Raw genomic sequence first — 18,372 nt, 5'->3', positions numbered from 1 at the left:
TTATACTCACTAAAAAAAATCTATACTCACTTCCAACAGGAACTTCTCTGCTTCAGAGGGACGTCCTGCTGCTACGCACTGGAAAGTGGCGTTTTGTCCAGCGTTGACCTCCACGTCTCCCAAGCGAGAGAAATGAGGAGATTTATCTGAGCACAGAGACATAAGGGGTTCAGAATAACAACAAAATATCCTAAGTAACGTTGAATAAAAAATTATTAGCATACACTACCATTCAGAAGTTTGGGGTCAGGTAGATTTTTTTAAATTTATAATTTTTTTCAGCAAGGATGAATTCAATTGATCAAAAGTCTGACAGTAAAGACACTTATAATGTTACAAAAGATTTAAATGCTGTTCTTTTGAATTTTATGTTCATCAAAGATTCCTGACAAAATGTATTGCAAATATTTGTTTTCAACATTGAGAATGTTTCCTGAGCACCAAACGAGCCCGATTAGAATTAATTATGAAGGATCATGTGACACTGAAGACTAGAGTAACGACGCTAAACTGTATTTTTGATCAAATACATACAGCCTTAATGATAATATGATTTTTTCAAAACTGTTTTTTGTATTAATGTAAAAGTGTTTACTGTTACTTTTGATCAATTTAATGCATCCATGCTTGAATAAAAGTATTAATTTCTATCAAAAAAGAATCTTACCAACCCTAATCTTCTGAATGGTGATGCCGACCACACTTTCACACTTTACAACATGCTTAAAGTCAACACTAAAATACATGTTTCTGATTTAAAGACATGTTTCTTTCCATTTCTGCTGACATTATCAGGCCCCTTTATTGTCCACATCACCCCTGAACCAACTGGCTCATTTCTGGTACGTAACGCCCACATTTTACAATCCAGTCAAGTCCTGCCCAACATTTCTCCACTTAAATATTCTATCTTCCATCAAACGTGTCATATTTTGGAAGCAAAATGAGTTGCGAACGTTGTTTCATGTGGACTTCAAATGCAGGCAAACAATCTCTTAGTGGCCAGAAATGTTGATTTGTTCCAGTTTGACTTGCTAGTTAAACGCTGTGTCCATATATGGGTTGTTCCCTTGCCTGTATGTGAGACAATTGATAAATCCTATGACATAAAAAGGTCTAGATAATCTTCCTCCAGCATATATGGTTCTTGGTACTTTCCTTCCCTTTAAACGAAATCTCAGTTCAACTAAACTGAAATATGACCTTTTGAATTTAAAAGTCATATCTATTCATTTGAAGACATTTTTTTTCAACTGAATATATAGAGTCAGGGATTAAACAGGATAAAAAGAAGAAAGAAACAGATAGATAGGATAGATAAAAATTAAGAAATACTTTATTGATCCCAGGAGAAAATACAGGTGCAAGATTGCTACAATATGCTATATAAAGTGCACAAAAACACCCATATGAAAAGACGGTGCAGCCAAGATGTTGTACATTCATTGTCTGCACATTGTTTTACAAAATACACTGTATGAAGAAACCAATTTTAGAGCCTGTTGGTGGCAGAGGACACATTACTCATTCAAGTACCAAAACAAGAAGGTGGACAAGAGCAAAAAGCAAAAAAGGTAAACAAACAGATAAATGCTGAGGTTCTATTAAATATGGCTTGCACATTCTAGTTGCGAATGTATAAGCGATTTTTTTTAATCAGTTGGGTGTCAGATGTAAAAAGACCCTCGGGCAACATGAATAGCTTCATGTGTTAGTTAACAGTGCTTAGTCTCTGAGAGCGGAGGAGAGCTCCTATGGGAACCGCAGCCAGCCCTGCACGCCTGACAGTTTGATTGTTACTTAAACAGTGTAGTTTATGTATAATTTAATATTTTGAACTACTGAACCGTTTCTATTTGCATGGTGATAAGAGATGAAAATCACTTTTAATGTCCCACCAATTCAACTACATGCATGTTTTATTAAAAATACACTTACTTAAAACAATTTGTACATGGTTTCGTTTTCTGTGAATGTGCGAAACTTTTAAGTCAGTAGCCACAACTACAAGAATAACTTAAGTGCAGTCACTGGTAAAACTTTGCAACAAAGATTTATTTCAAAAGAACAGTTTTAATGCTTTTGAGCTGCAAAGTTGCTTCATTCCATTACAATCTCCCATGTGAATTTGTTTAATTTAAGGCTAATTTACTTATTGGCACAGTAATGGTTGCATTAAAAAAAATTATTTCTCCCATACTGTAGGTTTCATAAGAAGGCTGTCTTGGTTAGATTTGCAGGCTTGTGTTGGAGCTCTAATTCTTAAGGATGTATATAAAATCACAGTTAACCGCCTACCCGCACTGCACACGTCTGAAACCTGTCAATCAAAGGAGATAAATAGGCTATGAGGTTATTCAGCATATAACAGAATGCTGTTCCACTCTGAGCGTATATTGTTTATCTGATTTGTAAAACCAGGCGGAGGCCCAAGCTACATTGTTTGTAGTCGACGGGTGGCCATGCGTTTGGTGTGGATTCCACTGTGTGATGCTCAATTCATGTTTTTATGAGTCAACATGAATCACAAGGCAAGGAAATATGAAAAGGGAATGGAAATCTGTCAGCTAGATTATTAAATATGCTCGTTTGAGTCCTGAAGACTCTGATTAATAGATATTGCAGTTGCCACAACACTAAGGTTATGATGTGTAGAGAATACACAAGAACAAAAGGAATCAGAAGGAAATCTTCTCTGTTTCTCGCTCGTTCTACTCTTTTTGCCTGCCTTTCCTTTTTGACTTGTCTTGCCAAATGGTGATTTCCGCAGTCTGGCGCAATGCCACTCACGACAATGTGTGTCCAGGTCCTGATGAGAGTTTTAATTATTTAATGTGCACAGTGGGGCTTAGATGATGCCATCTGCCGCCTGCAGGAAGTGGGGAGGGGGGCGAAGGAAGAGGGTGTTAGGAGTCTCAGCAGAGATGAGCCGTCATGACCACAGCTTCTGTTGATTTGCTTGTTTGGAATTGCACTTTATTACCATCTAATAGTACTTTGTCAGTTTTCTCTGTTTAAATATGTATAAATATCACTACAGTTTTATGAAGCCTTAAAAGCGTTAAGGTGTCCCTTAGGGGTTGTGAAAGGGATTGTTAACTTGGAGCGAGGACCGCATCTCTGCGGTGTGCCTCCTATCCCTATCGGCTGGTCACTAAAACACATTTCAGCACATCAGAAACCATTACAGTTGATAATTGCGCTGTCGGAGCCTATTGAATCGGCCTTAGAAAAGGCTTGCATCTGTCAAATAAATATACAGACATGTTGTTATCGTATAAAGCAGCTTGTTTTAATAAAAGACAGTCAGATTAGGCAGGATTCACTAAGAATGAATCGCACCCGCTGCATCATTTATTATTTGCACACGCAGTCTGCATTGTTCTAGCACCCGATTCACTAAAGGAATTATGCAAATTAGGCGCAAACATGGCCTAATATGCAAAATGCATGAGAAATTAGCAATTTCTGAATTTACAGGTTGATTCTAGATGTACTGCGATCTGATGTACTTCACTGGGACTGCCCAATATATCTAGTTTTGAACAAATTAATGTGTCCTTGCTGAATAAAAGTATACATTTTCTTTAAAAAAATCCAAACAAATGTTCCTATAATCATACACTGTTCGTTCATTGGCTAGAGGAGAACTGGCCCCCCGACTGAGCCTGGCTTCTCCCAAAGTTTTTTTCTCCATTCTGTCAGCTGATTGAGTTTTGGTTCCTTGCCACTGGCGCCTTTGGCTTTTGGCTTGCTTAGTTGGGGACACTTAATATTCAACCATATTATTGATCTGCATTGACACCATTGTATGAGAACTGAACTGAGCTGGACAAAGACATTACACTGTTTTCTCTAGACCGGCTGTATAGATAAATGAACTAAATTAATAACTTTTATACAACAGAAATGAACCATCACTGAACTTACTTAAGCTGCACTATTACAGTATTTTCTATACAGCCGAAACAAACGTTGTTGCATTATTTTCCTAGCCTGGATGGCAGCCCGAACCCCGCCCACAACATTTTTTGGTCGGGAAGTTCGGTCTGGACTCGATCCATGGAGGAGTAATTATGATCGGTTCAGAAATCGTCGTGCCAATCAAATTGCCAGGGCGGGCTTTATACGATGATGGACAGATGATCTGCAGTTACGTAATCATCACGTTATCAAAGAGCGCTTGGGTTGAACTGGTTTCCCTCAAAGTTGACTGCAGCTGGAGAACTGAGATGTATAGATTCCGCTATCAAGTCTGTTGTAAAAGAAATCGACAGCGCATTCATTTTAAAAGACGAACAGAGAACTGCAATCAAGGCATTTGTCGATCGGAAAGATGTGTTTGCCGTCCTTCCTACGGCCGGGATTCGGCAAAAGTTTATTTTATCAGCTGGCTCCGATGGTCGCTAAGAAGATGGGACGTAATGAAAACCCTGTGGTCGTTGTGTTTTCTCCTTTGTTCGCACTCATGGAGGACCAAGTAAAAGAAGCAACACTCATTATTTTACTACTTCTTCCAGTGTGCGTGCAGTTGAGTTCTGTTGACAACTATGCGTAGCTCAGCATACGTCACTTACTGCGTTGCTCTGATTGGTTGTAGGTCTATCCAATTGACCGTTCGCAGGCCCCTCCCCCAAAACGGCTATTGTCCAATCACACATCATAGCAACCGTTACTATATGAGCAGGTCCGTCAAACATTGACTCCAAGCAAGATGGTGAAGCGGTGCGCCCACGGCGTTTGTAAATCGGACACTAGATACCCCGAGAGATTGTCTGGAGGAGTTGTGTTCTTTCCGTTTCAAAAGCCGAAAACACAACGTGCGCGGTCCCTACAATGGATAAAAACAGTGTGGACGGCCCCACTCCCAGTTAAATGTGTCGAACATGGTTAACTCGCGTGCAGCGTGCGTGAGACTGAGACAATGAGATTAGTCAAAGAAGCATGGAGAAAGCAGATCAAGAGGATCCACAAAGGAAGTACGTTTTCTAAAGTGTTGTTGTTAACATGATATTTTCGGGGGGAAATGAGCAGCAGTCACTAGCAGTGCAGGCAGCACCTGTAGACTACAGTTTAGAATAACGTTAGAGGAGTGCACGTTCGCAACGGGGAACGCATGAAGCTTACTTGACAACATCAGTTCATATCAATATCGTAACGAATAGAAATAATGTATGGTTATCTGCATCTTTCCGTCTATTATGTATAGTTACTTTTTTAACACGAAAATCGCATTCAGCATGACACGCAAGCGGTTGCCGTGGTAATGAACAACCTGCTTGTTAAAGCGAATGAATAATCCTGTAACGTTATCTGAGGCAAAATTACTAAATATGCAGCGCGAGTTATATATTTCTAACTCCAAACAATTAGCCACTGAAACAGCTTATAAAATCTTCTTCAAGGCTGTGCTGGTTGCATTTGAGGTAACGTTACAGGTCATGGGGTTTCTCAGATTTCGCTTGAGACCGGTTTGAGAGCTTGAGAGCATTATTAGGCTCGATAGTAGTCGTGTCTCCTTCATTGCGTATTTTTATATTTTGAATATATCCCTCCACTGCATACTGTAACCCCTTTTGCCTCGATCTGGAGGATATCGCGGAGGTATTGCTCCAAAAAAGGTCACTGACGCACCTCTTCCCGTCATGGTAATCTGTGGCGCTGGTCGTGTTTGACCATTTGTTTGACCGGCGTAGCAACAATAACTAGGGGGCGTGGCTTTTGCGAACGGTCAATTGAGTGCAGAGGTTTTTTTTTTTCTGGTTAGGTTAAGACACGCCTCATAATCAAAGCCCTATATGGAGCAGTATCAGACTCACATTCTGACTAGAAAAAAATGACAATGACTTAATGTAAATACTCACACCACCTTTTGCACCTTGTTAGATTGTAGACCAAGTAATTTGCACAAATAGCTTGTGCATTAAAGTCTTTATCTGACACCAATTACCAAAATTAGTCATTTAGACAGCCAGTAAGTCATACATAATACGATTTTAATAAACAACACCAGTCTTCAATACTACCATTAGAACTTTAACTTCCAGTCTACAGTCAGCATACAAAAACAAATATCTAGCTCTGCTGGATTAGGGATGTTTAAAGGATTTCTACTTTCCCCCTCGGCAATAAAAGAAATCACAGCTTCGTACACACAGAGTCTTCACTGCACTGGAGGGCCGAACACATCACACATTCCCTCGCAACATCTCCTCCCTACTCTGATCTGTTTGTTTTCTGCAATGTCCGGCAGCTAGCAGGCTATCTCAGCATGCAGGCAACCAGCAGGGTTCAGCTTTCCACTAACTAATGCAGTACATATGCAGCATACTGATGAATGCACTGAATAGTAAATGTTAAATAGTAGCACCCGCATAAAAATAACTGAGATAGCTAATATACCTTAATTGTTACTCCCAGAGTGCAAATGGAGACTTGATTATAGTTGAAGTATATAAGATTTATGTTAAAATGCATTATCTTAACCCAGTTTATTGTTCATTTACTACTATTAGTATCCCTCTCTCCCAAAAGTGTAAACATTGAGCATCATCAAAACATTAAGATCAGCTCAGATCCGTCAATCTCTTTCCAGCTCAGCCAATAGTGAGAGTTTGGGGCGTGGCTACTGTAGCAGGCGGAGCCAGAGGGTGTTTAGTCGCTGTGGAACCAGCTTTGGTTACACAATTGCAAGCCAAAATTTACTGCATTTAGACCTTCAAAGATTAAACAGGCCATAAACACGTCAAAGTGAACGGAGCATTGTGATGCAGATGCTAAGCGCTTCAAAGGATTCTTCAATAACATACAGCATCATCATGCACCCGTTCAGAAAGACAAATGCCAGAGCCAGTTTATAGTGTTTACTCAGCCTAAAACAAAATGTGTAAAAAAAAATGTGCCCGGTGCAGATACGTTGGTTGATTGGGCTAATTATAAGCAAGACGCTCGCGTTCACTCTACATAGTGTTAGTCTCCTCGATTGCTTACTCAAGACACACAGCAATACAGCTAAAAGTGTTCCTAATATGTTGGACCTTTTATTGAAAGTAGCAAACTTTTACGTGTTGAAACATGCCATCGCAATTGCACCCGTAAAAGCCGTGTTTGTGATGGTGGAGTTGGGGGAGGTGCAACATGTGAAAGGGAGTTTGAAAATAAGCTTTATTTTTCGAATTCTGCTAGGGGCCTCTAGCGCCGCAGAATCTACATACTTCACCTTTAAGCAGTGTTGTGTGTAACGCGTTACAAAGTAACGCGTTACAGTAACGTAACTACTTTTTCGGGTAAAAAGTAGTGTAACGCGTTACTACTGAAAATTTGGTAACGAAACGTAGTTCCTTTTTCAATTCCGCACAACGTTACTTTTCCCATGGACAGATTTGACAGCAACACTGTCTCCTCAGCTGCGCGCTTGCAATAGTCACAAGCTCCATGGTAGGTGACAGAGGCTGGGAGCAGAGCAATCAATTCTGTGAATTACACTGTGCAAACCAAAAGTAATACTACCCACCAGATGAAGAAGGGTTGGCTCTCCACAGAACATAAAATATTAATTTTATTGAATTTTTCGTGTTCGCATTTATGAGGAAAGAAACAATGTTATGGACGTAACAGTTCTTCGGACTTGACCGCTCTGAAAGCGGCACTAATAGACTGCTTTAAAACTTTCACAGAGACCTCAAACAGGCATTTAAAACACCAAATATTACGGATTGGCATATCAAGTAAAATAAAATTCGACGATTGCTCGAAAATCGTACCTCTACCCCCACATGCTTACCGTAAGACGGCGTTCGCTCAAATCCCGCTCCGATATTAAATTTCTCTGTATAGACCTACGTGTTGTAGCCTAGTCATTAAAGAAAACGATTTAGTTTCATATTTATGTTTAAATAAAATAATTTATTTTTTCATTTCATCTATGTTGATTCTATGAAAAGTGAAAAGCATGAGTAAGAGCATAAGTTGCGCAATCGGGAGACAAATGGAGTGGGCAGACATGATTTTGACCACTTCATTAAGTTTGTTTTTGTAGAAAGCCTTTCTTTAAGGTGAATTTCGTTTTGTATTAATTGTATCTTCATTTTAATCAATGTTTCATCAACCAATTGTCTTTAATAAATAAGAAGTAAATATAGCAGGCAATATAATCAGGACTTCTCAGGAACTCCGTGCCGGCGTGTGAACTGAGCTCGTCTCATAAATGAACCGAAACTCAGCGCAAGCTACTTGCCTCAAAGATCTGAGAAATATATAGAAAGCTTGAAATGTGTACTTTAAAACAAAAGTATTTAAAACGAGAGAAAACAGACTCTCTGCTTATGTAATCCGTATGAAATGTGCATTTCTCTCTGGCGCGTTCACTACTGCGAAGATCGCGAGTCAGCATCTTTAACTTTGCAGCCGACACTGACCGACAAAGAAAACACTTGTTTATTAATAAACAATTGAAATGTCTCCTTGCTATATTTGACATATTCATAAACATTACTTTTGCCGGTTCTTTGTGACATTTTTCATGAACGCGTCACCACCGCTCAATAGTTAATATTGTTCTTTGGTGTTCAGTTTATACAGGTTTTTCAAATGTTATTTAATTTTTCAATAAGTAGAGTTCATAGTAGAATTTTATGTAGGCCTACACATTTAGGAACAGATATTGGGTTCTGCCCAAAGTCAAGCAACATAAAAGTAACGTAAAAGTAACGAGTAACTTAAAAAGTTACTTTCCAAAGGTGGTAACTAAGTAAAGTAACGGATTACTTTTTTAAGAAGTAACGAGTAACGAGCAAACACTACTTTTTAAAAGTAACTTCCCCAACACTGCCTTTAAGTCTCCTGCTTCTCTGATTTTCCTCCTGAGAAAAAGAGCTTACTAATTTGTTATGTGTCTCGTTTAGTTGACTAAATAGTTATTTGGCTGTTGGTTTACATTATCCAAATGACAAACTTCTTTGAACTTGCACTGATGAATCATTCATATTACAAAATCATGCTACAGACATTGTGTACGTTCTTAAAGCTGACCTAAAATTGGAATGGGAAAGTGTGACATGGTCTACATAATGAAACTTGTTCCTCAGACCTTTCACACAAGATGGAAACTAGAATTTTTCATCATCAAAGAAACCATGTAGCTGTATCTTGCTGAGCTAAAAGCTGTACTGAAATAAGGATGAAAAGTGAATTTGGGTACAAAAGTGACTTTGATATCCAAATTATGTGTGCTTGCAGATCCATCAGGAAGATCTGTGTGGAACTGGACCTGCATAGGAAGATTGTACTGTAAAGTTGTACTGTATATGAGAGCAATGCAAATCTCACAGCGTCATCTTTCATGTTAGAAAGGTTACTATAAAACAGTGATTGAACCATCTGGATTTTGTCAATGGCTGATGTTAATTTCTACAGTGCATGCTGGAAATATACATTTAACTATATAATTTATTATAATTAACTCTTTGACGGAATTTGACGGACCATTGACGGAATTTTCCATCATTTATGACACAACGCTTCCCCGCCACTGACAGAATTTTCGGGCTATCCATGTTTTCACTGTTATATGGTAGGCGGCACTTTTACGCATCTTCTGAAAGAGTACAGAATCTCCAGATCAAAACACAGTCGAAGAAGAAGCAGAAACAAGCGACAGAAACATTGCTTAATATGCACATATAAAATAACTCAATCATCAAACAGCATGTAAATCAAAAGTGCCTAACGTTACCGTATGAAATGTCGAACCCAGGAAGAGGTATAGGTCTGTGAAGCTTTGAGGGTGTTGATGGACTCGATCTACTTCATCTATCTTTTGATCACTGTTCTTCTGAATACGATCCGGATCCAGTCTTTGACAAAAGCGCGATTTCCTTATATTTTTGTTCAAAATGTTGATTTTTTTATTTATTTAAAAACGTTTAAATGAAAAGTGTTAATGATTTTGTTTTATTATTATTTTATTTTTGATAAAGCAGATGCTCTATTCTTTTTGACATATTCTATGTTAAGATATTCATAACATAAAATATTATGGGTGCCATGAAAGTTTTGTAAAAATGATTAAAAATGCTGCCACTGAATGGCAGCTTAAAAAAATAAAATAAAAAAAATGCCGGCAGGGAAAGTCACATAAATAGTATATCAGACTTTATAATTTAAGAAATCTATCTATTAACATTTGACAATCATAAAATCTATTTATCTAATTGCTCAACCATTGAGAAGTACATTTTGCAAATGACACACAATGTAATTTATTTTAATCGGTTAATTGTTTTTAGTCAATTGCAACAATGGCCAAATTTCAGCTTTTCATTAGTATAAACACAATGTTATATGGTAATACTTAACATAATCCTGTAAATTTGTTTTGTTTTTTGCTTTAGCAAATTGGCTCAAAATAGCATAGACAGAAAACAATATTACACTAAAAGCCATTTGTAAAGTCCTTCACATTTTCATGCTGCTTAAACAAACACACATACACCCTCACAGTATAATGACAGTTGTGTGCTACTCACAACAGGGGTAGTTCAATAGGAGTATGTCATCAACTGCAATGTAGCCTCTGCGGTCCACAGTCGCCTCTAGCAATATCTGAAAACACAAAAAGAGGAAAACATGACCTGCAACAATTTATTTGGCCTTTAAAATCAGAGTAGTTTCAGCATTTGAAGTTACAAAATTACAATGATTGCACACATCAGTAAATCATCTTGGGGAAAATGCACTTAATTCATGATTTATTTTCTGAAATCAAGCCTTATTCAATCGAGTCCAATAAAATCAAATCTTATTATCTTACACAATTTTGCTTCTCAAGTAAATTAGTCTTGTTTTAAAGCTGGATATTAAATACGATTAATACGCAGTGTTATACAGTGCAAATACATAAATAAACATAAGTGATGCCTTGTATATTAATCAACACAAAGTGGTATCTATTAAACTCCATCATAATAGTTCCAATCAAACTCACAAAAAGTGTTTTAATGAGCTGTCTGCGCTATATTTTAATTATTATCTTACATTTGCATTGTGCTTCATTAATCTTACATTAATGAAACAATTAAGAAATAATGAGAGAAAACAAGGACGAGTCTGTCAACTACACTGAAAAGAACATCATTCATCTTTTTGGCATTTCGCATCTTTTTTCTTGAGTTTTCTTTTTGCACAAGTTTTGACAGTCATTGAGAACAGAAAACGAGAAAAAGGATGCCAAAGCAAGTAAAGAGAATGAGAAAGAGAGAAAATGGATGCCAACTTCACTAAAGGGCCCCTGAGGCCTATAGAGGAAATAATGGCTTCATCAGGAGGCCTGCGTGCACTGTGACACATGGCTCTCACTCGGTATGCTGCGCGCACACACAAAGACGCATCGGCTCATAATGTGAGCGTAAGGGGCACAAGTCCCCGGGGACCGGGAGAGACGCTTCACACTCGCCAAAGGCTGTGAGCAAAGGACGGTCGCTCCAGTGTAATGAAATCAAATCAATATTGTGCGAACGACAGTGACGAGATGTTATTACACATCGAGAGCGCAGAGGCTATGTTAGCTCTTCCAACAGTACTCTGCTTTGCTGCCCACGCCTGAAGGTATTGCTTCAAAAAAAGAGAAAAGAAAAAAAGGAAAAAAAAAATACTATGTTTGTTTACGGTTTAGAAAACAAGCAAAAATCCCAGTTGTGAATGAACGTTGTGCTATTATCGTTTACTAAAACTATTAAAAACATTTAGAAGCTGAAATAGAATAAAATATTTGTTGAAAAACAAAACAAACGAAAATTGGGAATAACCTGAAATAATTGTATTGTAAGTTGAAGCACTAAAAAATAAAAATAAAATAAACCTAAAAGCAATATATTTTTTTTAAATGACTAATAAAATGAAATAAAAGCACATAAATTTATATAATAAAATAAAAAAATATCTAAATAATACAATTAATTAAAAAAAAAACTAAAGTTAACATGAAAACATAAAATATAAAAATAAAAACTATTTCAAAATATTTATAAAACTATTATAAACTAAAATAACACTGGTTTTCAATCATAAACGAGTGTTTGTTTAACTTATTACTCTCTTAAACACTTTTCACACTTGTAGAATTGCTATCATTTTTTCCCCCCTGAAAGTCATCTCAAATTATGAATTGTGGTTAATGACATTATGTGATGGAAATAAATGGGGTTGAAATTAAAAATGTAAAAGAATTTGAATAAATTGTCAGACTGCTTTGTCTTGCTGAGGCTGATATCACAGTTAGCATGTAGGCTATTTTTAATACAATTAAATACTACCTTCACACTTTTTGCATATTGTGACAAAATCGCAAGATTAATTGGTAATGAATGATGCATAATAAAAATATCCTGCTCATCTGTGATACTTAGCTTGAAATGTTTGCTTTCTTCACATATCAAATGTCTAATATTTCATTTAAAGGTGCTCTAAGCGATGTCATGTGTTTTTTAGGCCAAAACATTTTTTGTCACATACAGCAAACATCTCCTCACTATCCGCTGGCTGCCTGTCCCCTGAACACACTGTAAAGAAACGCGATCTCTGTAGACAGCCCATGCTTCACAAACAGCACCAAAAACAAACTGCAGCAACCCGCTCCCCAAAACATAACAAACTGTTCCAGCCAATGACCGACAAGAAGGGTTTGGGGGTGTGGTTTGGGGGGTTAGTGTGCGGATGAGGAGGAGGGAGGGTCTAGCTAGCCTCCGTTTTGTTTGACAATAGTTCGAACGTCAACAAGAAGTGACGTCACCCAGGATCGCTTAGAGAACCTTTAAAGCTCTTCACCGACAACATTGTCTCCTTACTGGATGTAAGAAAAATGTTGTTTGTAGTGGTGGACATGATACAGTCAGATCAGATGTTATAAATATATGAATAATTTTCTCAAAATATTGAAACTGTTAGTTAATTTATGATGCATTTCATAATACAAATTGAAAGTCTGGTTCTAGGAAATGGATAAAACTATATAATCAATACATAAAAGATTAAAGGGTCATGAAACCCCAAACCAAATTTTCTGAGATTTTATCAGAGGTATATGTGTTGAACACCATTGAAGACAATGTTAGCATCAGTTAGATTTAATAGCAGGGTTAAAATGGTTAAATTTGAGTTTTTTTCCGCTTTTTTTGTCTTCCGGGTTTAAAATCTTCATCGTGTCCACGTCACAGGCTGTGACGTGGCAGTGCACTGTAAGTGCGTTGATGACTCATCGGTGTCTCATAATTATTAATGAGACTGAGTTTTCATATCCTATGAGAAGACACTGTCTCTTAATTATTCATGACACCACGTGGATCTTTCCAGTGACATGTCAAACTGTGATATCGCGTAGTAGATGAGAGAGGCAATCATGGGACGCACGCAAGTGTTTGTTTTCGTGGTGCAAAAGTCCAATTGGGTTGAATATGTTTCCCCGCGATGCTGCCCGGGCTAGACTCTGGCTCTGGGCGGTTGGTTTTCCATCAACCACGGACACATCTAAACGTGTGTGCCGCAAACATTTTTCTCGAGAGAGCTTCGAGAATTGGAGAATGGTGGACTTCGCCTTGTTGACGACCAATGCAGGTTGCGTCTTGCGAGTGATGCGGTACCAAGTCCCGAGGACTTTTCTATCCCTTCAGAGGTGTGTGTGTGTGTGTGTGTCTAAAATGAGACGTCATCCACCTCCACAGAGCCATCTTTATTATGGGGGTTCAGGGGGCGCGTATAGATCTAGCTATGCACGTAACGTTTTTTTTTAAGCGGAAAATTAATAATTTTCAAATATATATATTTATAGTGTCTATATAAACAACTATATATTTTATAATAACATTATAATTATACATGTAGCCTACATTAATATGTTCTCAATATAATTATGATTACTGTAGGCTAATATAGCAGGGCATTCAGTTACTTTTGAAAGGACAATAATAAAGTGTCGTATTTCATAAGACTTTAACTTTGCCAGCTATAAAAAAAATCTAGCATTTCCTCACGTTTTACCACTGCTTTTAGTGACAGTCGATATGCATGGGATACTGGCGATGACAGTGATGGCCATACCACACCCCTTCTCACAGCCATCCACGCCCATTTAAGTTGCATTTTTCAAAAAGATTGTGAGCTAGACTTAAGCTGAAAGAGGGGGGTTTCATGACCCTTTAAATGTAGTGAAAATAAATGACAAAGACATGAAAAAAGTTTTCAAGACAGTTTAAATGTGAACTTTATATAACAAAAATAAAAAGTTGTTAAACATGAAGGATTCTTTGATCCTTAATGTGCATTCAACGAATATTTATATTTATTCTATTTCAGCTTCTAAATGTTTTTAATAGTTTTAGTTAACGATAATAATGATGACACAAAGTTCATTCACAATAGTATCTAGTTTATCTTCTTTTTTTGGAAGCAATACCTTCAGGCGTGGGCGTCAAAGTAGAGTACTGTTGGAAGAGCAAAGTCTCTGTGCTCTCGATGTGTAATAACATCTCATCTCGTCGTTCGCACAATATTCAAAATTTTTTTTTTTTAAAGAAAACCCTGAACTTTTAAACGCTAACGTAAACATGCCTAAAGTTGAAGAAACCTGTCAAAACATCGTCAAAAGTGGTAGTCTTATCCATGAGCGTTGCTATCAGTGAAAGGGGATTTGTATGTTTTGGAGCCGTAGCACTAGTTGACGGCAGTATCTCTCAGAGCTGTCATGGCGGCGCTTCATTCCATGTTCAACTTCCCCATTACCTGGTCAGCAGAACATTCCGGGCTGTCAGAAGCCTCTTATTTCATCACTGAACAGCATGATTTCATGCTTCTGACCTATCCTTGACCTCAAACGGCGCCGACATACGTGAAGATGGATGTGAAGTCTCTGATTGGGATCTAAAAAACACGACGTGCTTTGCGGGAAGAGAGGAGGAAAGTGACTCCAGACAGCAGAATATACAGCCAGCGCTGGCTCAGGCTCTGTAACACAACTTTAATCTCCTGTTGGAAAGGACTGCCATATAACCACAATAATCTGACAACAGACTTGCAGGATGATGCAACGGGAGATTACTCTGAAATGCGTTTTGGAATTTCCCTCACCATTCCACGGGTGTGCCTCTGCTGACATGCCATCAGCCCTCCGAAACAAAAGACCAAATCACACTTTTTTTTTTAAGGCATTCTTATGCTATTAAAATCCTCTACCCGCATCACATTTATTCTAATCAGTGGCTATACTCCCTTCCTTCACGGAACAAATCTCTCTGATTTATGATGAAAATAAAAAAAACCTCTTTCTGGGTATGGCAATGCAGGGCTGAGTTGAATCCTATATTTTCCTGCTAAGGAGACGATCATCTCTATAGTCCTTCTATAAGCAAGACTTGTGACAGCAATGGATCAGATCAAAAGAGGCATATGTGTGTTTTTCAAGGTAGAAAGATTGCCATGTATCGGATTAATGAAGCGCACAACGAAAAGACAATAACATAACATTGACGATGCCGGACATTAGAACAAAGGAAACTCAGGGCTTAAATACAGGGATGATTAACACAACTAGGACTATGTGAGAACTCCATGGAATTAAAAACCATGGAGACAAACTAGCAAAAGGAACACAGGCAAAACAGGAACAGAACATAGAAAAACAGAACCAAAACAGACTACACATGACAGATACAAAGATAGAAGTATAATCAATATTTAAAAATATATATATTTCTCACTCGATTTAACTTTTTTCTCGCATTTTTGTGTTTACAGTGCCCCCCAAAAAGTTATTCTTAAATGATGACCACTATTTTCAATGATAGCATTACGAAAAGAATAATACATAAATAATGAATTATGCCTATTTATTCTCTAATATGTAGATTTCTCAACTGACAGTGACTTTCAAAAGAATTAACCAAGCTGTCAGAATAGATTTTTTTTTGTTTTAACAGCACCATAAATTTAGCCTGGCAAGCCAGACCCACATCAAGATGTTGGGTCTGGGAACTCACCATTGGCAGAGCTCAATCCGAGGGGCGGGATAAACGGTTGTCTTTCATATTCCCTCTGCACGCAATAGGATAGCGCTACAACCAACCAGAGCGTTTTCCCACCAGCGGAGCTAGTTGATAGATTAAACTTTTGCCTATCTGGTCGGAAAAACTACGAACACAACTTTCCATTTTTTTTAGGAATGACTTAAGTGCCGTTCTTTGTTCTTTTCTCAAAGAAAAGCTTAACTCCAAGTCCTCCAGAGTCGCGGCCAAAGCCGATTCGAAAGACCGCTGTTCGCCAGCAGCAGCAGCCATTCTTTGTTTTCAAGTCGCAGGGAACCATCACAACTGTCGTCATTGTTAAGCCCACCCGTCGACTCTATAGACAATGTGATTGGCCTGACTACAGTTTGGTTTTTCCAGCTCGAAAGCCAACGGAGAGTTGCTAGACCACCCTGGCTGCAAAATAAAATTTGCTAGGGTGCGTCTAGATTTCTAAGCTACCATAAATTGTCAAGCACAAAAAAATCTTGTTAGATAACTTTACAATAATGCCATCAAAATTTAAACATACTGGTTTTTATACATAAAATGAAAGTTAATTTGATTAAATGTATATTCTATAAATCAAACGTTAATACAATTTCTGGTAACACTTTAGTTTATGGTCCAATTCTCGCTATAAACTAGTTGCTTATTAGCATGCATATGATTAGGATATTGGCTGATTATTAGTACTTATAAGCACATATTAATGCCTTATTCTGCATGATCATATTCTACATCCCTAATCCTAAACTTAACAACTACCTTACTAACTATTAATAAGCAGTAATATGGAGTTTATTGAGGTAAAAGTCGTAGTTTATAGTTAGTTAATAGTGAGAATTGGACCCTAATCTAAAGTGTGCCTCAATTTCTATAGAACATTATTATTATTAAAGAACAAATTACCAATCTGGTTGAAAAGTGTTTGAATCTAAGTAACAGAAAGCATTTACAATAATTACATTCTAGTACATTGTTCCCAACAGTGGAATAACAATCAATAATTGTAACTGATCATTTATTTATTTATAGTAACACGTATTTGCTCATAAGAGCAAACGTCTACTAACTGATAGCTTTCCAACAATATGACATGAATATCCATTTCAACTACCAATTCCTATTAAGATTACTATGATCTTATTATAAATTATGAAACAGACTTGAAACTGCAGTAGTTACAATTTGTTACGTCAGATAGCCTTATTTCATTCTAAAATCCACATTCTAAGCTTTGAAACATTTTAAACAGCTAGACGCACCAGTTGAAAAGGTTAAAATGCACTAAGTAAAATGTTGGGGTTGATGAGAGAAGGAACAAGAGGAGCTCAGAGAGAAAGTGAAGGACCGCAATCAAGGAGGACAGACACAAACAAACCAGGCTCTCTAACAAGGACATGTTTTCCTCAGAATGATCCAGTCCTGACCAACGGGTCAAGGTTTGACTGATTAGCTTGATCCAATTAGCCCCTACTGGCAGATGTTGTAACTATAACATCTGGATCCAAACAGAATCTTTCTCCACTGTTGGCCTTTTATAAAAATAGCTGTGTATGACTCTAAAACTAAACCGTTAAGAGCAAAGATGATAATACAAACATATCTTTCTCCAGGTATTATAGACCTCCCTTTATTTGGCATGTTTTCAGTCAACAGATTAAAATATTAAAATAACGAAACCCGAAAGCATGCATTGTACCTTGTCTGCTCATGCAATGAATCCATCCAGGTGGAATGTATTTTATTCATCTACATTATTATTATTAATGGATCTGACCTAATGTTTTCTTAAGAATGTGTCAGGTTCAATTACTCTTTCGTAGCTTCAGCTTTGTTGTTCAACGTGGCGGAGAGACAAATACACATTTGTTGATGTGATGTGAATTCAATTGGAAGCCCGAGAGAGAGAGAGAGAGAGAGAGAGAGAGAGAGAGAGAGAGAGAGAGAGAGAGAGAGAGAGAGAGAGAGAGAGAGAGAGAGAGAGAGAGAGAGAGAGAGAGAGAGAGAGAGAGAGAGAGAGAGAGAGAGAGAGAGAGAGAGAGAGAGAGAGAGAGAGAGAGAGACAGAAAGGTATGGATGGGCTGAAGCTAGATTCCTTTTTGGCAGTCCTGGCAGGCCCGATAACATCTTTAATATTTGATAACAAGTTCCCACTATCTATTACACCTTCACCAATAACAGCAGAAATATATGAGCGAGCATGGCAGACAGGGGAGATTTCAACTCGAATATTTCAAACTCAAGGTGATCCCTACCCATTTCCATTCTGCTCTTCAACCCAATCTCTCCCCATCTCTGTCTATTCAATTTTCCTTCA

The 18,372-nt window shown here is 37.6% G+C and overlaps 1 protein-coding gene across 14 annotated transcripts in view; it reads right to left on the bottom strand.

Moving 5' to 3' along the window:
- ptprub (protein tyrosine phosphatase receptor type Ub) overlaps positions 1-18,372 on the bottom strand; it is a 258,109-nt gene that overhangs the window by 90,719 nt on the left and 149,018 nt on the right. For all 14 annotated transcript variants that reach the window (XM_056270916.1, XM_056270909.1, XM_056270910.1 and 11 more), the window contains exons 4-5: positions 10,527-10,602; positions 31-146 (exon numbers count right to left, since the gene is read on the bottom strand). In XM_056270916.1, the coding sequence (XP_056126891.1) occupies positions 31-146; positions 10,527-10,602 (192 nt within the window). The remainder of the gene's footprint in view (positions 1-30; positions 147-10,526; positions 10,603-18,372) is intronic.

Source organism: Rhinichthys klamathensis, unplaced genomic scaffold, assembly GCF_029890125.1.
Source record: "Rhinichthys klamathensis goyatoka isolate OS25496 unplaced genomic scaffold, OSU_Roscu_1.1 h1tg000309l_1, whole genome shotgun sequence".
Taxonomy (NCBI): Eukaryota; Metazoa; Chordata; class Actinopteri; order Cypriniformes; family Leuciscidae; genus Rhinichthys; species Rhinichthys klamathensis.
This window is presented reverse-complemented; position numbering and strand designations above follow the sequence as displayed.